General features: G+C 41.6%; 1 protein-coding gene across 1 annotated transcript in view; it reads right to left on the reverse strand.

Moving 5' to 3' along the window:
• Positions 1–1,723: 1,723 nt before the first annotated feature.
• The window catches only part of sipa1l1 (signal-induced proliferation-associated 1 like 1), a 90,254-nt gene continuing 69,253 nt past the window's right edge, over positions 1,724–22,724 (reverse strand). The window contains 15 exon segments of the mRNA XM_038726243.1: positions 1,724–2,410; positions 6,068–6,146; positions 7,269–7,380; positions 7,654–7,824; positions 8,154–8,388; positions 8,861–9,032; positions 12,295–12,486; positions 13,667–14,154; positions 14,427–14,524; positions 16,874–17,007; positions 17,704–17,853; positions 18,338–18,622; positions 19,154–19,329; positions 19,907–20,005; positions 22,133–22,712. Of these exon segments, the coding sequence (XP_038582171.1) occupies positions 2,267–2,410; positions 6,068–6,146; positions 7,269–7,380; positions 7,654–7,824; positions 8,154–8,388; positions 8,861–9,032; positions 12,295–12,486; positions 13,667–14,154; positions 14,427–14,524; positions 16,874–17,007; positions 17,704–17,853; positions 18,338–18,622; positions 19,154–19,329; positions 19,907–20,005; positions 22,133–22,712 (3,115 nt within the window). The 3' untranslated portion in view covers positions 1,724–2,266.

Below are 22,724 nucleotides of genomic sequence, written 5' to 3' on the forward strand. Positions count from 1 at the left end.
CACAGTCTACAACTGTGAGTGTGAAGTTGATTCAAACTAATAAGTGTGTAAGGTGAGTGTGTGTTACCAGGTGTGTTCATTTTTCAGGATGAAGAAGAGCCTTTCCCTTTCATCTGTTCCCCAGGTGCTGTTTCAAAGGCACGACCCTGCTCTGCCTGGGAGTAAATGACCAAAATAAGTGACTGTAGGCACGGCTGGATAGACTGGATACATTCACACAATGACAACACACACTGCCCCCGGTACAGGAGGTGCTGTAGCTCCCTCTTATCATGGAGTATTTCAATATAACCATGTAAGTACTTTCTCACAAGATCCTCACATTGCCAACAAATACTGAACCTGAGGAAAACTAAAGATGTTAAAATTTAACACGCACCCACACACACACACACCCACATACATACAAGTACACCTAAGGTCTGCTTCCTTTATCAAAAATCACCCTGTGATTGTCTCTCAAAGCTGGCTTCTGATTTTTCTCCCTGTCCTGTTCTTGCGTGGCCTCCCGGTTGATGTCTGTCTGATTGCAGAAGAGGCGGTGGAAAAATACAGAGTGACTGGCAGCACATTTAATAATCATGACATTTCCACTGGTCATCACTAGAGGGCACTGTAAGCAACACAACAGCAGGCTTGGGCACCACAAAATACAACATAATACAGAATAAAAAGCATATAGTCGGACTTTCGCCAGAATTAAGAAAGAAAGCCATTTAAATAATATAGCTAGTGATCGTTTCTTGAGGAACTAAACACTCATGTCAGTTGTACTGTACGAATAGAACAACTTATTTATTGGAATTATAATACAAGGAAATAAATTAACCTGGGGAAAAAAGTTCTCCCCTTACTTTTCCCTCCCAAAAATGTCTCGAACATTTATTATCAGCTTGCTCTCTGTATTCCAGACAGTGGGATGGTGAGTGGAGTCCTCTTTCCTGCCCCTTTCCCTTTTCACAAAAGCACGATGTACACCGCTTTAATGGAAAGGATGGAGGCTCTTGTGCAGCAGAGACTGGTGTCTTGTAAGATTAACCTTTGAAAAACACATTTTCCCACATCAATCATCTTCCCAGAGCAAACTCCCCACCTTTTTTGGAGACAGACAGGAGTCCTGACTTCTTCCTATTGCTTTTAAGACACATACATTGGGATAGACCAAAGCACTCTGGATATCAGTCATGTTTTATGGCACCACATGCCGATGCTTATAAATATACTCCTCTGTGGGGTGTTGGTTTGTGCTGTAGAGACATATAGGATACTGTAATCCAGATATGAGTAACACAGAGGAGGGACAACCCCCTAACCCCCCAAAAACAAATCCAGGATTCCCTCCTGTTCAGCGGCGGATCGACCTGCTTCCATGTACATGGCTGACGGACAAACAGCCTCGACGTCCCCCCCGTGGTCAGTAACTTTGAGGAGAAGAAACACTAAACTTCTTATTCTACATTTTCACGTGAAGTGCCCAGTGGTCTTGTGGCGTCACATTCATCTTGTTTGTGATTTCAGCAAACTCCAAGCGGCTGGGCTGGCAGTTTTGTCGCGTATCTGTCTGACTTGGCGTGGCTTTTCAGAGACTTCTTCTTTTAAGTCACATGGATGTCTCTGCTACCCTCTGCTGTGGCGGGTTTGATTTGGCACAAAATACTCGAGTCACGTTTCAGAGAAGCTGCAAACATTGATCAAAATATCTGAAAAAAAGAACAAATTGGTGACATAAAAAGGCCTGATATCTACAGTAGTTTGTCTGTAAAAAGTACTTCCACTGGGAAAGCATGGCAGGGGAGGTCTGGTGATTCTTTACGTTTACACCAGGATGAGGCAAAGCTGACTCCTTTAGAAAGAGTTGGGAGGGGAAGAACTTCCTCTTTGTTGGCAATTTTTGCTAAAAAGATTTTGGCACAGGAAGATGAGAGAATGATCAATTCTGCATCGCTTTCATGGTCTTAATGGAAAGTAGAGGTCAGTCCTTCATAATTAGATAAACGACACTCATTTTTCTTAAGTCTCATCCTGAGAAGTTTAACAGTGGAGTGGAGACTGAGACTGGCTGACAATATTACCCACTGATGTTTGAACCCAATGGAAGATGGTCAGAAGGTTCAGCATCAGGCTAACTGGGTCTAACAACAAGTCTCCATATTTCTTGTGCACAATTTCTTGTCAGTGTCGATTGCCCGCTGCCTCGCCGTCCAGACTATGTATGTATGCATTTGTGTACGAAGTGCATGTGTAAGTAGAAATGCGCAGGTCGGACTCAGTTCATGTCGATGGTGTTGAAGACCCACTCTGTGAATTTCTTGAGCTTTGCAGCAGACGTCTGGGACTCCTCCTGCAGTCTCTGGTTGTCCTCCCAGAGCCTCTTGATCTGACCCTGAAGCCTCACCTTCTCTTCACGCTCCTGTGAAAGATGTTACATCAGATAAAATCAATGAATGAAACCAGTTATTAGGCAGCTAACTTTGGGAAAAACTGAAATGAGTGACAATAATGAAATGAAATGTCTCTCAAACAAAACAACAACAAAATCACAAAACATTCAAGATTCAACACATAACTTTCTGTAAAAACCTACTCAGCTGTTTGGGGTTCACATAAACATCTCAGGCCTGCAGACAGTGAGTCGGCACTAGATAGAACTTCAGGGCTTTGAGGGAAGATTTTATCAGATGACATTTTGAATCCACCAACAGCACTAGTTGGGTGCATACATAAATATCCAGCCTGTTAAATAAAGCACTGAATCTGAGGAGTTTTGTCTTCATGCTCTGAATCAGCTGATTGCTACTAGCTTGAGGACACTTGAGATGCAAGTAAGTAAGTTTTCCTTGTGTTAAAAAAAGCAGACAGCTCAACACTTTCCAGTATTTCACAGACAGCAGAGAATTGCGTTACAACCAGACTACAGCTATATTGTGGGTGACAACTTCCCTGTTTAGAGGTCAGCATTATTAACAGGTAGGCCACAACGTCTGCAACTAGCATCTCAAAGCAACTTTAAAATGTGACAGAGGGCCACAGCAGCAGAGGACCTTTTCGTTTTCAGTCATGTAAGTTCAGAACGAGGTAACAGAGCTTCTGTACACGATCACCAAAACTGGGTCTACTAAAAATATTCCCTGATGCTGAAGTAGAATTTGGTGCAAATAGGAATCCATTTGTGCTGGGATCAACATTAGATGACCTTGAGAAATGGTAAGAGGAACATTTTCTTGGTTCACATTAGGCAGTGTAGGACCACCTGAACATCATTAGCTAACTTGTTGGTGACTTTCTTTAGTCTGTTGTTTTTCAGTCAGACACTTTTGGAAGGATAATAGGCTATAGTCTATGGCTCTTTGAAATGACAGAGTGTAATTAATTCCCTTGACTATAAGGGAGAGTTTTAGGAGTAGGTAAACAGGATATTTGTTGAATAAATGTGCTGCCAAAAAATCTGCAAGAATAGTTTAAGTGTTAGCTTGGATCAAGTTAGGTGTGTGAAATGTACCACACAGAAGTTGTTTTTGAGCCTTTTACGTGGGAACACAGTGGAAGCAACTGAAATGTCGACACAAACTGGAAAAAGAGTGTATGAGTGGATGGGAAACCATCTGAGTCTAGGGGTGCAACGAATCATCATCATTGTATCTAAAAATCAATGATGAAATTAGTTGGCAACAAATTTAATAACGGATTATTTCATGACGTCAACGGGCCATAGCAACACCCAGATTGCTGGAGTTAAGTGTAAAGTAGCAACATCAGTGATAACATCTCCTTCAAGACTTAAAACCATCAAAGTGTCAGGAAAAGTGACACCCCACATCCCTATTTACTGTGAAACCACTTATTAAAGGTTCAGTGTGTAAGATTTAGTGGTGAGGGTTGTGAACTGCAACACTCTATCCCTTCTACCACTGCCCCCTAACCTTTCAAAGAGGGTAGGACAGCTATGGTGTCTGACACAGCACAAAAGATGTCTCTTCTGAGACAGCAGAGAGTGGCCAGTCAAGAAATGAGGTTTCTTTAGGTATATTTATTATGAAATTATATTGACTTATTTGTTCAGTAAAACCATATTATTGCGACTTTGCCACTGACAGACAACATGGAAAATGTAAGCCAAGTGTGTGAAACACTGTCACTGTTTCTGCACCACAGTCCTTTATAAACCACAAATTAAATAAAGTTTATACAAACATTGACAAGGGAAAAACATTATTCTCTCAGCAAACAAATTTGTCGTGTCGGCAAAAAATATAAATAAATAAATACTTTGATGGCGGTGCTGAAATAGATCTCAGTCATGACAACAGCAGTTACTCACATAATCACTTCCTCTTTAGTGGTTTTGCCAACAAAAGCTATGTATTCAACATAGTGACAAGTGTCTGCACTGCCTGAATTCTACCAGAAGTAGAACAAGAAGAACGTAGTGACGAAACACGTTCTGTAGTGCTGTCTGTCCGATTTCAGCTACTGTAGAAACATGACGATGTGATGTGGCGACGTCCACAGCAGGGGGTGCCCACGGTTATGTACATATAAATGTCTCATTCTAAGGTAATAAAAACATAATGGTTTATTATGTAAGGTCTTTATACACCACTGAAAATATAGTTATTATATATTATATTGCATTTATGTCGATCCTCAGAAATATTACACACTGAATCTTTAAACTCTGTTAGTGGATATGTTATCCAGATATTAACGGTCTGATCTTACCTTTGTGTTTACACCTGGTATTTGTGTTCTTGTTATCCTCCTTAAAATTTCTGTCTTCCAAACCTGTGTGTGAGTAATTTGAGGTGGCGGCTTATTCGCCCCAGAGTCCCTTAAAAAAATCATGAGTGTACAGTTGAGGTAGGGGAAACTTTATAAACTTTGTGAAACGCTGTCTACCACAATTTCATTACTATTTTACCTTTATGTAAATTCAGCAAATGTAATACATTAACTAAGTTATTCCTTTGTATAAAAATATAGTGTCAGTCTGCCCCAGTGAGTTGCAGTACCGGCAGTAAGCTACTCTGTCACCAGACACACACATATTTTACCATATATACCTGACAGGACTTGATTCCAGTGGAATGTTGTTGTCTTTTTGTTAATTAGCACATGCCTAAAACAAACTCAAGCTAAATTTAAAAGCTGATAGCTTGAGCAAGACATCAAGTAATTTTGCGATTAATAATCTGAAGAGTCAATTATTCGTTAGTTGCAGCCCTATCTATTAATAAGAATTAAAGAGAAAAGTTAAACTGTTCTACTCCTTCAAGGTGACTTCAAGTAAAAATAAAATTTTAAGTGAGTGCAGTGAAATCTGAGTCAGCGGTTTACAACGAGAAGCAGCAGAGTGCAACAAAGGCTATGTTCAGACTGCAGGCCAATGTGACCCAAATCCGATTTTTTTGCCCATATGTAACTCAGATCTGATCTTTTTATGACAGGGTGAACAGCCAGAGTCACATGGAGTCTCTTTCATATGTGGTCCAAATCCGATTCAGATCGGATCTTTTTAAATGCAACCTGAGTCTGGACACTCAGGTCGGAATTGATGCGATTTTAACGTCACTCTAGAGCAGCTGTTTTCACTGTCCTAGTATAATTAAATAATATAAAAAAAAATTAAACATGTGCTCTCTTCCTCCTCTACCTAGCTATTAGAGAGTGTGTGTTGTGGGGCAGTTGTGTTGTACAGCGCCAGTGATGAAAAGGACATGAAGTTGTGAGCATGAATAAAGTGAACTGTCAAACAAAAAATCTGATCTGGGAAAAAATCAAAATTGAGCATTAAGGCCTGCAGTCTGAGAGTATCCAAAAACGGTGGCAGCGCATAACTGCTGTATTTTCTACTGAAGACAAAATATTTAGTTACATCTGCTCCCTGTTCCACTGTATTCAAATCAACCACAGCCTTTCATTTTTACCCCTACTGGTTCTTGAATAGAGATGGGGAGCCAGAAAATAATCTGTCAAATAGTCAGCACAACAGAGTCGAGGTTGTAAACCTTAAAAAAGAAAATTATAATAATATCAACTGAAACTCATATTTCTGTGCTTTCTCTCCCACCTTCTTCAGGTCCTCCTGGAGCATCTTCACCATGGCCTCCAGCTTAGTCACCTTCCTCTCCAGGCCTATGTGACCCTCACTGTGAAAATGAAACACATACCATTGGTAGGCCTTGTTAATACTCAGTAAGAATGAATAAGTTTACTTTGTTATGTTCAATCTTGACTTTAAAACTTGCTGCAGAACCATGAGTGAACACAGTGTACAGTATGTACAAAAAACATATTGGTAATCATCAATTAACACACTAATTAAATTAACTGATGGTCTTTTTAGCAGTAGTTTTACAGATGAGGTAGTAAACTATACATTTTCCTCCAAAAAGGAAAGCAACAGGCTCACAGTCTCAGAACAAGCTGCAGTGTTGAAGCCACCCGTGTTTCTTATTCATTTCCTGTGTGTGAGCATTTTGGTTTTGGCTATATCACTACTGTTGGAATTCTAACAGTAAATCATGATATTTCTCTGCTTCATAAAAGTGGGGTATACAATTCTGGAGAAATCCAATACCAAGACAATTACCATGATAAAGAGTGAACGATGACACAGTAAGTAATTGTAACTAATGTTAGTTAGGAAACTGTTGCTATTGCTGCTGCAAAGATAACATGAGAGGACGAGACGGTCCTAGAGCAGCACACCAGCTGCAGACTGCAATACTCACAGCTCCCCCGCTGCTTTAGTTAACATCACAACAACAGCATGTCTTGGCAAACTTGAAAGTTAGCTAAATGTCTGTTGGCAAGGCTTGGCTGGAACTGCTGGAATAGTGTTGTGTGACTTGTCCATACAACAGACTTCTCTATGAGCTCCTCTTTTCTGCTTGCATGGTCAGATTCCTCCTGTTCAGTATTGCCCATGTCTGAATAAACTTCACTCTCTATCACGTTTGTTTATTCTGAATGCAAATTTCTTTCCTGTAACACCGGCAAGTGTGGAAGAACGGACCACGGTGAAGTTAGTTTTAAGTTTGATATTAGTTTTAAGTTGGTTATTCGACAGATATCTGTTGAATATCCAACGTAAAACTAATTTCACAAGCGGAAATATTACGGTAAAGTGTGGAATGATAGGCGTTTCTATCTTCAAACAATATTTCGTCATATGGCACAGCCATATCTGCAATCATGATTCCTTTCAGGTATTAACAAGGTATGGTGTGGATAAATAAATACAACTGGTAAAGAGTGTATGTTGTTACCTAGATGACGGCCGTGACAACGGAGCAGGCTGCAGCTCTATGTGGGGCTGTTGCGGACTGGAAGCACCGCTGCTTCGGTGGTTTGAATCTCCAAACACATAACTTCTCTGAACTGGAAGAAGAGGCAAAATGACAAAAATGCATAATAAACTTTTTAAAAGCGCTACCCTGACCTGGAACTGAAAATATAGGTAAGTCCTCTCCTAATGTAATATACACATGGTGTAACACTGCAATAATTAAAGTCTATATATAATAACTTGTAAAATGCAATCTGTCTTTTTTTCCCAGGGTCATAAAATACATGACTTACTTCAGTGTACTTGTGCAAAGGAGATAACCACATAAAAGAAATACTGTACATGTGTGCACTTATTTGTAATACCATAGTGTGTGTTTCTTTCACTTTCAAATGTACTGGCCACATCCACCAGGTGTGTCCACTCCAAGGGGCTGTCCCTGTCTGAAGACGGGAGGGGCATCAGCTCCTGGGGAATGGGTCCACGATGACGCTCCACCAAATCCACCAATGATGTGTCAGATGCTGAAAGGTCACCTATAAAGAGAAAAGTTGAAAGAGCTGAATGTAAAATGATTTTTCTATATCATTTCTATTTAAATTAAACGGGTGCAGCAGATACAAATCAGTCCTATCACATACCCTTTAAGTTTATTTCAGCTTTTTATGATAAACATTCAACATGTCTTAGTGTGGATGGATAAACCTCGTCTTGGACTGATTTCATAATAACATAAAGACCTATGGTCACAAAATAAACTCTTTTAAAATAGATAAAAGCACCTAAAAGCACATTTTGAATGGACTCCAGCTGTTACAAATATCTTTAAGGGCAAAATACCTACACCCTCCGTCCTCCTACCTACCATGGAGTTTGACTCCCAGCTTGTAGGAGGGCCGTCGGAGGGGAACACCACGGGTTGTGGGTGATCGTGGGAGGGTGGAACAGCTGAACAGAACATCAGTGCCGAGTGCCGGTTCAGTCATTGAGTCACTCAGGGAAGGAAGGCGCTGGCCACGATAGATACTCTCATCTGACAGGGTACGATGGAGTGAGCGGTGGCGGCTGAGAGGCTTGCCTGGTGGTGATTTCTGGCCATGCTGCAAAGGAGTTAAAGTAGAAGTGATGAAGAAGTGTTATTGTAAATACTACTAAAACACAGGATCTGAAGCCATGCATTATGTGGGTGAACAACTGTACAGAGACCAAGAGCATCAATGCTTCCGGTGTGGGAAAATCTCTAGTTTAGGTGCTATTATTTACAAATGGATGTTGTCATTTCCTGCCTGAATGAGATGTAAGATGGACTGAACAAATGTGGGTAACTTACTGAGGTTTCCAAGGGCACCTATCCTAACACAAACCTTTCTGTTATAATGACTTGATTTTGCCTAGTCCAATCAGGCTTATCTAGCCAGATCTAAATGATGATAGCAGTATATTTCAGATTTATTAAAATATAAAAGCTGTAAGGTAAAAGCCTTGCTAGCAGTATTTAGTCATTTAAGAATAAGTTCCTTATAAAGTCTCTATTAACAGGAACATGATTCACAGACATGCCTGCTGAAGCACCTTTTCTTTATGTCTGCGTGGTGGTGGTGGCGGGCTGTCTGGGGCGCTGTGTCGCTTCACATCTTCCTCCATAGTAGATTTGGCATGAGGCTGGGGTGAATGCATATCCCGAAGAGAAGGCCTGGCTGCTGGGGTAGGAATAACCTCCACTCCACCCTCTCCTGGAGATTTCCTAAAAACACCCACAGACACAGCCAGACAATTCACCAACCATAATAATGAGATTAATAACATTGATAAATAATATAGATATGTGGTCACTCAGCTTCGATAGTAGAGCTTTTGACTGGTAAACTGCATTCAGTCACTGCATCACTGTTGAGCCTGTAGTGTAATATCATTTTCAACCACAGGGGGGTAATCAAGTAATACGGATATTTTTACTATCAAAAGACATTAATAGAAAAGTAGAGTGGGTGGACAAATAATGGGATCAAATGTAGTCTTATACAGCAGCCCTACAATAAATACTATCATTGTAAACCTAGTAATGTGCAATTTTGTTACCCTAATACATTTACAGGGATGCAGGAAAAAAAGAAGCTCCAATCTGATAAAGCACTGCAAACTGGGGTCATCACGTCTGACAGATTCAACATAAATAAATGCATTGTAAGCTTTACAAAAGCTAGTACTGATTAAGCGCTAATGTGATTGTTAATGATATTATAAGTCCTCGCGTTCATTCTCCACTAGTGTTGCGCGATGGTCTCTATTTTCATCTCCGAATTTCATCATCTGATCATGGCTACTTGAGTTCACCGATTGCCGATATGATCTCCAGGGGGCACATGTTCCAGAAAGTCAGTGAAATGCCAGCATGGAAGAAACAGGCCTATTAGCTTTAAGGTAAACCACCAGAAACATTTGTAAATGCACAGTGCAGTGTTTCCCACATAATTACCCATGCACGTGCGGCAGGGAGGAGGGTAAAATCAATAGCAGCTATGTACAGCATGTCAACCTCGATAACCCAGCTGTATTCTAACATTAACATATCTGTCTCCGACATTGACAGCGTTGTGTTAAGAAAATAGATATAATTACTTCTCAGAGTTAAGTTCAGTGCTTTATATTTTCTATAAACACACAGCTCTGTTATGATGTGTGTGCGTGCGTGTGCGAGAGAGAGAGAGAGAGAGAGCAAGCGGAGGTGTTGAGCGAATCTATGCGCTCCACAATGACTTGTGATTTTACTCATCAAATAGTATGTGGCGTTCAGCGTTGATATTGTGGCGTGTTGTGTCACCACAAATAAATCAATGGCTGGGAAACACTGCAGTGTGTTGCAGATTCTAGAGACTGTTTTTATGTCATTTTCTGATGACATAAAAACTGATTAACTGAGTTCAAATCTTCTGTTCCGATAGTTAGTTAAAATCGCCTTAATATCAACGCATGAAAAACCAATAGCCGATCATCCCTTCAATCGTCGATTCAATCACCAATCGGAACAACCCTATTCTCAACTCCCCGCAAGGAACGATAGGTTTACAAAAGCAGACTTCAATCCAGTATGACCCTGGTTCAGTTGTTCCAAACTGTCCTACGCTACAGTAGAGCAGAGATAAAAGATTAGGTATTTCCTTCTAATGTAAGCACTGTAGGTAGACCATTACAAAACCACACATATGCGCATCCACCAGGACCAAACCACTAGAGAAATGAAATGCTGAGATGACATAGTTTTTAAGGGCCACCTACTGTACCTTTGAAAAATTTACTTAAACTCCACAAACTCTGGAGGCACTTATATACATGTAGCATACAGGTGCTGGTTATATAATTAGAATACCATCAAATAGTTGATTTATTTCAGTAATTCCATTCAAAAAGTGAAACTTGTATAATTTATACATTCATTCCACACAGACTGATATATTTCAAATGTTCATTCCTTTTATTTATTATAAACTGACAACTAATGAAAACCCCAAAATCAGGATTTCAGAAAATTAGAATATTGTGAAAAGGTTTAATATTGAAGACACCTGGTGCCACACTCTAATCAGCTAATTAACTCAGAACACCTGCAAAGGCCTTTAAATGGTCTCTCAGTCTAGTTCTGTAGGCTACACAATCATGGGGAAGACTGCTGACTTGACAGCTGTCCAAAAGACGACCATTGACACCTTGCACAAGGAGGGCAAGACACAAAAGGTCATTGCTGAAGAGGCTGGCTGTTCACAGAGCTCTGTGTCCAAGCACATTAATAGAGAGGCGAAGGGAAGGAAAAGATGTGGTAGAAAAAAGTTTCCAAGCAATAGGGATAACCGCACCCTGGAGAGGATTGTGAAACAAAACCCATTCAAAAATGTGGGGGAGATTCACAAAGAGTGGACTGCAGCTGGAGTCAGTGCTTCAAGAACCACCACGCACAGACGTATGCAAGACATGGGTTTCAGCTGTCGCATTCCTTGTGTCAAGCCACTCTTCAACAAGACACAGCGTCAGAAGCGTCTCGCCTGGGCTAAAGACAAAAAGGACTGGACTGCTGCTGAGTGGTCCAAAGTTATGTTCTCTGATGAAAGTAAATTTTGCATTTCCTTTGGAAATCAAGGTCCCAGAGTCTGGAGGAAGAGAGGAGAGGCACAGAATCCACGTTGCTTGCAGTCCAGTGTAAAGTTTCCACAGTCAGTGATGGTTTGGGGTGCCATGTCATCTGCTGGTGTTGGTCCACTGTGTTTTCTGAGGTCCAAGGTCAACGCAGCCGTCTACCAGGAAGTTTTAGAGCACTTCATGCTTCCTGCTGATGACCAACTTTATGGAGATGCAGATTTCATTTTCCAACAGGACTTGGCACCTGCACACAGTGCCAAAGCTACCAGTACCTGGTTTAAGGACCATGGTATCCCTGTTCTTAATTGGCCAGCAAACTGGCCTGACCTTAACCCTATAGAAAACCTATGGGGTATTGTGAAGAGAAAGATGCGATACGCCAGACCCAACAATGCAGAAGAGCTGAAGGCCACTATCAGAGCAACCTGGGCTCTCATAACACCTGAGCAGTGCCACAGACTGATCGACTCCATGCCACGCCGCATTGCTGCAGTAATTCAGGCAAAAGGAGCCCCAACTAAGTATTGAGTGCTGTACATGCTCATACTTTTCATGTTCATACTTTTCAGTTAGCCAACATTTCTAAAAATTGTTTTTTTTTGTATTGGTCTTAAGTAATATTCAAATTTTCGGAGATACTGAATTTGGGATTTTCATTAGTTAGTTTTAATCATCACAATTAAATGAAATAAACATTTGAAATATATCAGTCTGTGTGTAATGAATGAATATAATGTCCAAGTTTCACTTTTTGAATGGAATTACTGAAATAAATCAGCTTTTTGATGATATTCTAATTATATGACCAGCACCTGTACAGTAACTACAGATATGTGTAACTGTGTGCAGAAACTGTGTTTTTGCTCAATCCTTACTTGCGTGTGTCCCCGAAGTCGACAGAATTGATGGTGGAACCAGGCTTCCTCCAGCCAATCAGGTACTTGGACTGAGCTCCCTGGCGGGGGTAGAAGCTCTTGGGGCCAGGGGATGCTGAGGACTGGGATGAAGGAGAGGTGGCTGATGAGGAGGACTCCTCTCTTGGGGAGCTGTGGCCTGAGTGCCTGGCACTGAAGGACAAAGCAGGCCCACAGAGGAAGGAGAAAGAGAGAGTTTACTCATCATGGCAATGAACCACAAATAACAAAAGCTTGTACACTGACGTAAGATATAGATTGCATCATAATCCTGGGTTTGAACAACATTTTAAGACAATTACAGGGATTATTTCATGGCTTACCCGGATCTCTATTTTGTTTAGAAAAGAATCTAAACGTTTTTGACCCTTAAGAAATCAATTTTATTCTTAGGTCAAGTATTATTAAATAATTAATTGTGTAACATTTTCCAGGAAGGACATATATTACTGAATTACAGATGGAAAATTATATCAAGTACCACCTGCGGTCAAGTCAACCTTGGCAAACTCATTTATGAGCCTCCTCTTATTTCCTCTCCACCACTATGACAGAATACAAATGTTGTTTAAATCCTGGACAGATGATGGCCAGGTCATGAACTGTAACTCTATCTGAACGGTTGATTTAAGCGAGACACTGGAGTTCTCTCAGTTCTGGACACCAGCTCAGCTATGAAAAGTTGGACACGTGTTCCTGAGGCATAACGTGTAAAGATAAGGAGGAAGAGTTAAAATGACACCTTACACACAGACAGACAGACAGACAGACAGACAGACAGACAGACAGACAGACAGACAGACAGACAGACAGAGACAGAGAGAGAGAACCTCAGTCTAATAATAACTCGAGCCTTTATTTGCTAAAATCACTGAATTGACCCTGCCTTTATTTGGGGCAGGCGTCCATGTGGGACAGGCCTTTAATTCTTTTTGCATAAAACTGAAACTTCTATGAAACAGTTTATTTATTTCAAATCAAATTTATTTCAAAGAATAATACTTGTGTAAAAATGATCAAATAATATCAAATACACGCCGTTCTTTTGATCTAGCTCCAACAGACGGCTTATGCGCTTTTATTCTGAAGGTAGCAACCTATTGAAAACAACACGGTGCAGGATGAGAGAAGTTAGCAGACAGAGAGCGATGGACTTCACATGACAGGATTCACAACTTGGATTAATTTTTTTTTAAAGCCGTTTTGATACTTTTGATCGGTGGACCCTTACAGAAAAAAAGCACTGGTTTCCCAAATCATTTTGGGTCTCGCCCCCTACATTTGTAACCACTCCCTCTCACACAAACACTTAAATATCACCACACAGACTGACCTCGAGTGTGATCCAGCGTCACTCAGACTGTAGGTGCTGCTGTCTCTAACAAGGAGATGAGTAGGTGGGGTTCGGCCTGTCCCGTCCAGACTCCTTTCTCCTGGCGGGCCTGGGGACTCAGCGGCCGCAGGTGACCTCTCCAACATCCTGCGGCCTCCCTCGGTGGGGCTATGCCATGGAGACACTGACCTCTCCCTGCTCTCTCGGCCTCCACTGGGAGCTAGCAGGGAGGTGGTGCTGCCGTGATGAGAGTGGGGGTGAGCGTGGTGAGGGGCTCCATAAGAGCTGGTGTCGATGCCGCTGTCGGCCGACGCCCCCTGAAGGTAGCCGCCTCCTCCCAGGCCGTTGGGCTCTGTTTCACCCTGGTCACCGCCGGAGGCTCCACCTGCTCCCATTTCGTACCATTTATCGCTGTCGCTGTGGCCCCCGCTGGACGCTGTGCTGGATAGAGTGTTGCTGCTGGAGTGGCCAGAATAAGGGCCATCCGACTGCCAGAACAAACAGGAAGTGGAAGAGCAAGGGGAAATGAACATTAAGGAAGATTTCCATGTTAGTGAAAGATCATTCAGTAAATTATCATTAAAATTATTAATTAAAATTATATTAATAAATATGCTAAAGAACAAACTTTAACCTGTATGCTAACAACCAAAAAACTTATCTGTGTGTGTGTGTGGGGGGGGGGGGGTTAAAGAGCATTACAACTGTTCTGTCAGAGTTCTGACTGTCTTAATAAATATTTACAGGTGTAAAGCCTGACCTGGCTGCCCTTCTTTGGGGACAGGTGGATGACCTGCTCCTGCCTCTGGATGCGAGGAGCTCCGGAGTAGCCTTGACCAGACTTAGAGACTGGGGCCTCTGCAAAAATTAGACCAAAAAAACACAGCTGGGGTGGTGAAGAAGACATGCACACATCCTGCGGCACAAACAGATGACTTGTTGATGATTCAACAAAGAAGTTTCTTTCCTCTCTGCTCGCTTATTTGTATTTTGCTACAACAGCCCTCATGCTTCCAGGAAGCCCATAATGCTGACATTGTTTTCGTTCTGCCTCTGTCGTATCCCTTGTCATCAAAAGCAATGCACAAATCAAACAGAAATTTGTCCCCACATGGTCCCTGCTAGCTTTGTTTGCTCTGGACAAGCTGTGCCACGTGAGGGAATACATGTGTATGTGTGTGTGTGTGTGTGTGTGTGTGTGTGTGTGTGTGTGTGTGTGTGTGTCTATGTGTCCTAAAGTGAAACCCGGGGTATAAATGGGACTGTTGTGTAATTGTCTAGATGTTATGCAACAAGACATACTGAGTAGGCTGCTAATGACCACAGAGCACCATAAGAGGGAAAGCTAAGGGAGGTATCATAACATCTGCTGTGGTGAATCTAGTAATGGGGTGAATCTAGTAATGGTGTGAACCCCCCCCCGTATTTCACTTAGAATATTCATTACTCTGCATAGTTTTATCTGCACAGAGGCCCATAGGGCTCTCCGCACTAATTAGAGATGGTTGCACGTGTGCCTGCGTGTGTGTGACTACATGTTTGTGTGTGATATATTGTTTTGTTTCTCAAGAGTTGTTATAGGTCCACCAGATGTCTTGGTATGTTCCATGACAAACCAAAAGTAAGATTTCCCATCACCTTTTGTTAATATGTGTACTCCTGTAGGCTTTGCTGAACTAAAAAATGTTGTTAGGTCATTTAAATAAATGATGTGCACAGGAAAGAATCATGACAAATAGCAGTTTTCTGCATCTCACCAATCGATGCATGAATTAATCTCATAAAGCTGCCAAAGGATATCAGAAGAAAATGGAGTGAACGCTGTGTTAAATGGAAGACATAACAAGAACATTTGATGCAATAATTACTTTAATGCTGTATACATTAAGGGCTATGGTAGTGTCCTGTTTTTGTGTGACAGGAACTGAGAAACAAAATGCAAGAGCAAAAGTGAGCCTGCCCTCTGCATGACTTGTGTTATTTCTGGACAGTGCATGGCCACATCATCATTGCTGAAGACTAACAGGTCAAGGGGGTAAAAATGAGAGGAAGAGGAAAGGACAGCACCCTAAACCACAAAGACGGCAAAGCATTCTGTAGGGCTGGACACTTGGCTAACATAGGCCGAGCTGGCCCAGCCTGCATTGTTCCACCCCGACCAATGAAGACATAAGTGGTATAAACAACCACAAAATGAGAGACCAGGGCAATTCTCTGTGATTGTGGCAGTCAGGAACAGGTTGAGGACATGACTGAAAGTATGCTGGTCAACAATCAACAAAAGAAACATCCTGCTGGGAATCAGAGGACTGGTAGAGGAGCATGTAGTCTTTGTGGCTTTCAGAGACTGAGCTGGAAAACAAGAAGAAAACTCCCAGAAAACTGTGCATGGGAGAGTAGTTGTAATTAAATGAAAGACAATGTACAAGAGCATAAAAAGATGTTTTCACTTTTTTGCAGACATAAACCTAGTGGGGAATGAGGAACAGACTGGAGGGTGGAAGGGAAGGAACGGGGCAATACGAGAAGGATGGCAAACTGTGTTGATGGGGAAACTCTTTCTCCTTTATTAAACTTTATACAACAGAATGAAAAGGGAGAAGAGAAAAAAAGCAATATACTTTAATTGAGATGACTGTTTGATCTTCTTTTCCCAATTCAATATTTATCTCTTTCCCTTTTCTGTTTGTGTCATTATCTACCCACCTTTTTGTCTGTTTGCAAAGACATTAAGACTTTCTCTGTGAAGGCAATATAATTTACAGCTTGCAGAAGAGGTGGAGAAAGAGGAGGGAAAGAGGGAAAGAAGGGGAAGACAAGTGCTGTTTAGAGTGTGGAGGCTGTCAAGAGTTGGTATCTCAGCTCTGGAAGGACCTGCTCCAAAAAACTGTCACTAGCAGATGAGACGGCACACACACACACACACACACACACACACACACACACACACACACACACTTCTGGATACCTGTCACTTCAAAGGATTTAGCAATATGGAAATATATGGATGATTTCTTTCCTGTGCTGTCTTCCCACCCCCGCTATTCAGGAGTCAATTGCCCTCCCATTCTTCGCATATAGAAACACATCAAAAATACATTCACATTACTGAAAACATTAGAATGTACCTAGAGTAGAGTGAGTCACAGCACCTTCCTCTCTCACTAAATTTACAGTATTAACTATTTCTACACAAGATATATTCACCTGTTGACCCTCGTTCGGCTCCTCCTCCCTCCTCCATTCTCGACCAATTGGGAGTCGACTTTCCACTGGACCCGCCCTCTCCAACCCCCTCTCGCCTCTCCGAAGACATCGGAGAGTGCCGGTTGCTTGCAAACCTGGTGAATGAGCACACAAAATCAGAATACATTGCTTTTTTATTCAGCTTCTTTTTTTTTAATCAGCTAAATGTGTTTTTCCACTGATTAAATATGCAGAGCTAGAAAGAAGTCGTTTAATACACAATACATTTTCCCACAGGCTGTAGTGGGTGGAAGTTAAATAAAAAAATATATAAAAAGACATTGTGTCAGGAGCATTATCGTACACAGAGACACACAATTGATATCACCTCACACCCCTTCACTATGTTATGCACTGTTACAACTGTCAAATTGCTCTAATCTCAAGCCAAGTACTGCAATATTACAAAAAAAAATTTTATTTATACATTTACTTGCTGGCTTGAAATGAAATAGCTAGAAATAGTTTTACAAGATCAGTGACTATTATTTTTTTATGGCTTTCTAAAGATGAAAACTGAGTCTTTTTAAACACTATGATACATCTCCTCATGACCATACAATAATGAGTTAAAAAAACATGTTTCTGTCATTCATAATTCCACTAAAAAAACATGAAGAATTCAATAAAAAAAAAGAAAGCAGCAAGAAATTTTTTTGTGATATTGAGGGAAATGTCTCAAAATGTGTTGTCTCTGATACGCTTTCTGAAACAATATCTCATAATTTGCATAAAATAAATAAATAAACACAGATAGATAAAAACAATCCCCTCTCCCCCCTCTTCCTTACTGCTCAGGCATGGACTTCTGTCTCCAGTGAGCGGAGCTTCCGGAGGTGTCACTGGAACAAGACAGGTTGCTGGGAGAGCTTCGATTGTGAGGAGAACGACCCAACGCCAGGGAGGAGGCCAGGCTATAGCTCTCACTACCCGGAGACATCCTGGTATGGGAAGTAACACACACACACACACACACACACACACACAGTAAGAATTTACAGGCATGTGGAAATGAAGGGAACTAACGGAAAATGAAATAAACACATCAAAGCACTGCAGGAGCAAAATGTACAAAGTTGTTCCTTCAGAGGAAATTCCACTGATTTCATAGATATTTCCCACACAGTCTGGAATTTAAAAAAAATTACATGAATACTTAAAAGCCGTTGCTTTAAAATCAGCTGCATACCCAATTGCTGCCCTTTTTGTGCTTTGCTGATATAATACCTTGCAGAATTTGCAATACATTTTTGTTTCATTTCAACAGTGTTGGAGGTCACATGGAAAAAATGACTTCACCAGCTGTTGGCCTTTAAAGTCCATTTTTTCCAGTTTGTACTCTACTTTGGAAACCTCCCGCACCCTCCTCATAATATCAAAATTGTATTCCAATAATCCATATTTGTAAAGCCAAGGGGCTCTAACCTCTTTGTGTCCAGGGGCCGGCCATCGCTGCTGACACTGCGTGGGATGACTGCGCCCCTCTCCAGCCTCTCAGCTGACAGTGTCTTCCCCACTGAGCTACCCAGGCTGATAGCCCGATTGGGCGTGTGGGGCTGAGGCGAGGCAGTCAGTGACTGCTGAGGGCTGCTGGACGTCCTCTGCCACTTGTTGTTATTGCTGCGGAAGGGGAACTTGTATTCAAATGAACCACTATCGCTGCTGCTGCCCTTGTAGTCTGAAACAGGCCGATAGAGCTCTGAACAGCCCCTGTAGAAGGAGAGGAAAGACATTTTGTTTGAGAAGCAAGGGATGTTGTGTGTCTGTGTCAGTGAGGGTTGATATAGCTGTTCTTTTTTCTTGGCAGGGAAAAATGTGAAATAAGTTTGGAATACTTAACTTTTTTTAATATCCAGTGACACAAATAAACCAAAGAGCAGTATATCTACTGTTTTATCTTAATTAGCAAGGTACACTAGTATTTTATTTGTTCTCTTAAAGTAATGTGACTCCTGATGCACCACTGAACTTCAGGCATGAAAGCACAGCAACTCCAGCTGTTTACAGCCTTTCCAGATAACCAAATTCATATTTTAACAAAAAAAAAATCAGTTTGCATAAAAGCTTAAAGAATAAATGATGGCATCTCTCGATGTCTGTGAAGGTTCTCAGCCATCAAGGTCATAGTTATCCAACGAAGTTTGAGGTCAAGGGTAACTTGACTTGGTTGAAGATACTAGATACTACTACCCTTGACCTCAACCTTCGTTGGATGATGGCACCTCTCCCATCCCCACATACCTGCGTGGAGTGGCGTCATCATGTGGAGGGATGATAACAACACGCACAGTCACTGAAGTCCGCAGGAGGTCAATCATCTGCTCATGGGTCAGTGTTGCTACAGCAACTTTGCAGATTTCTACCAATCGGCTTCCCTGCCGTAGCCCCGCCTGCCAGGCGTAACCATATGGCTCCACCTATTAATAACAAAGTTTGATTGCATTACAGCCTACATCTAATATGACATAATGCATAAAAAACTAAACAAATTACAGCCACAGCCTAGCAGCCACACTGTGTGATTAGATCACGTCTAAAATGAGAGAAAGAAATTTTGTAAAGATCCTGCCCGTGAGTCTGAAGTAGAGAGCTGTAGATATACAGTTTGTCTCGTTATTTCAGTGCCAATCCTTAATTTAAGCTAATAATTTTCACTTAAAATACACATATATTCTCACCTAATGTCATTTAATATGAAAAGTTCAACATTCTGTTTTACTAAATGCCAGTTCTGAAAGCAACAGGCAACAAGGCAACTTTCTCTAAACAGTGTCACATATTATCTCCAGTCTCCCTTCATTACAAGTGAACACTAAAGCTACTAAATAAGAACTAATACAATAAAAAGCAAAAACAATGGCATATAATAATTAACAGGTCGACTAAGGCTAATAATGCATATTTAGATTTTTTTTTACACGTGTTAAACACAATGAGCTAGCTTGTTTCGAGTACATTTCTAGAAGAACATTCTAGTTATGTACAGACAGATACCTCAGCCACGATGCCTTCATAGTTCACGTGGAAGCCGAGCTGTCCCAGGCCATTTCGACGAAGAGTCATCTCTGATGTCTCACAGCCCTTAGTCAGGAACTGGACACAGGGAGGGCAGAGAGATACACAAAGTACAGATAAAAGATGAAATGACAGGAATGATCAGAGGAGATATGATGAAAAAGAACCAATCAGGTCAACCAGTGAGGAGAAAAAAGTGAACAGGAAAGGGGACAGTGCAAACGGAAAGATCAGAGAGAAAGAAAAATTAAGGTGAACTTATTTTATCTTATCAAATTTGCACAACCACCAAAAACTATTTTCATTTATAGAATCAGTTGCTGTTTGGATTTTTTTTAAATAAAATACTGGGACAATTAATTGGATTATCTCAGTCTGCATATGTGTGCAGGTGTGTGAACATGTTCAGTGCATATATACACATGCGTTCTCTTTGAAGTTGAAGAAGAGATTTTTAAAAACTTAAGTGATTCCTAAGAGACTTACAGCCATAAATAAAGATGAATTAGTGCTCTAGCTTAAGTGGTACACCTCTCACTGGATGTGCACGCTCATGCATTCACCCACACTCAACAGATAACAGAAATGAAAGCAGCAGTGTCTCTTGCTGTGGCACTTTACGCTGTGTTCACACAGAGATGCGCCGCTTAGGAGAACACTTTTGAACTTCATGTTTTTTCATGGAAGGATGCTACTCTCAGCATTCACATGGGGTGGGGAACACTGTAAAGTGTCCACGCTTCTCTTTCACAGTGAATGAAGTAGAAAAATTGGACAGCCTTGATCACCTGTCACATTGCAAAGGTAACCAATGAGTTGACAAAGGATCCGGTAAAATCAATTCTCATTCAAGAGTGCTTTTTTATTTTTATTTTTTTTTATTGTGGTCAGTCTCAACTCATCCCTCCCTCTCTCTCCCTCTAGTGGCATGCCCGGTGGTTTCAAGGCACCTTGCATTTCTCTTTCTGAACAACTTTATAGAATTCAAACTCACAGGGAAGCGTGAATAAATCATGCTGCAGACTGGCACCTGATAGGAATTATTATGATGCCCTCTGATGTTTCTGAATGTGTGCGTGGGAGAGGATGAGAGTACAAGAAAAAAAAGAGAACGAAAAGGAGAAAACAAGAGCAAAAAAAGATACAGAGAGGAAGAGAGAAAGAGAGACGAGTTCCAAAAAGCAAGTGGCCCAAGGCCACTTCCCTTCCTCTCTCTGGCACAGAGGTAGTTCAAATGATTGAAGATTAACAGCAGATGAATAAAATGCAACATGAAAGTGATACATTTCTGAGTCCAGAGCCAAATAACGGTGTGTGTGTGTGTGTGTTCAAATGTGTTTGTATGCATGTGTGCATATCAAAGACGGTGGACTCAATCCAGGTTACATAAATACATGACAAAAAACCATCAAACACACACACGCAGTTTGAAGGTAGGGAGAGGCTGGGGAAATGAATGTATTCTAAAGTACTGCTGATTACATAAGAAAACACCTTTTTTTCTAACCAGTTTCCATGGAAACAGCTAAGGAAGAGCTAGCACCACTTCACTGTATGAGTAGGTGTACAAGCCATTAGGAGTATCTTGTCCAGAGGTGTTTCTGAAACTCTCTCAATAAGCTGAGACCAGTAATGAGACAGCAGCTTTGGCAAGTAGACACAAAAATGTTGTCATCCTGGCAGACTGACAGCCAACAGTAAATAGTAGGAGAGACTGTGAGTGGGTCAGGTAATGATCAATGGCAGCCTACAGCATTTTAGTCCATTGATTTGGTTTCTCAGTACTTGTCTGCTCACATGAATGAAGGTTTGTTAGCCCAGCCATTCTGTGGCTCCCAACACCACATGGAGTGAGCCTGGTTCACTGTGCAGCATGAAAAGTGCCACCCATTTGGTTACGGGGGGGAATCATTCTATTGACACTGACAAACTACATTACTGTATGTCAGTTATCTTGGCAAATAAACTCTACACCAACTGACCTAATTTGACTTTGAATGTGTAGATGCCATGCCCACGACAGCAAAGGGAGGATAACCAACAAATGTCAATGACATACTTGATTGACAATGATATAATTGTAAAAACATAGGAAACCACAATTACTTAATAAACAAATAACGGATCTAAGCATAATGATGAGCACACAAACAAAGTTTTGTAATGTGACATTTTGTAATGTTTTGTGTGTGCGTGTCTTCTAACCTCTAGACGTTTGACCACCTCCTTGAAATCCTCAGTGTTATTACTGATACTCCTCAGAGACACACTTTCTCCCCGCTCATAGAAAATCCGCAAAGACGCAGGGCTGCTCAGTGTCCAGCCAATCACATCCTTAGTGGCACAGTTGAACACCACGGCCTTGGCCTCCTGGTCCAACAGGATGAGAAAGTCATTGGAGATGGCCAGAAGGGCCTCCAGTTCCCCTCCAGTCCCGTGATCCTCAGCATGGACCGGCCAGGTCACCGCCCCCAGGCTGCGCAGCTCCGCCGCTCCATACGGACGGCTCTTCTCTTTTTTTTTGTGGGCCAGTGAGATGAAAGGAAACTTTCCCGAGGGGTCGATGGGTGTGCTGGTGGTGTGGCGCTCGGCCAGGTCGCGCAGGTACTCCTGCCGTGTTCGGGTGGCCATGGCTCGGAACTTGTGTGACTTGTGGGCAGCATTTTCTGCATTGATGACCTTGGCCAGCAGGAAGTCCCGGAACACAGAGGACTTGGGAAAGGTCACGCCCTCTGGGATAGGGGGGCCGAAAGAGGGCACATCTTTGGAACGAGTGACCGCCACACTACAGGGAGAG

This window comes from Micropterus salmoides, unplaced genomic scaffold (genome assembly GCF_014851395.1).
Source record: "Micropterus salmoides isolate LMB-PRFRI ecotype aquatic unplaced genomic scaffold, ASM1485139v1 Ms_hic_scaffold_18, whole genome shotgun sequence".
NCBI classification, from domain to species: domain Eukaryota; kingdom Metazoa; phylum Chordata; class Actinopteri; order Centrarchiformes; family Centrarchidae; genus Micropterus; species Micropterus salmoides.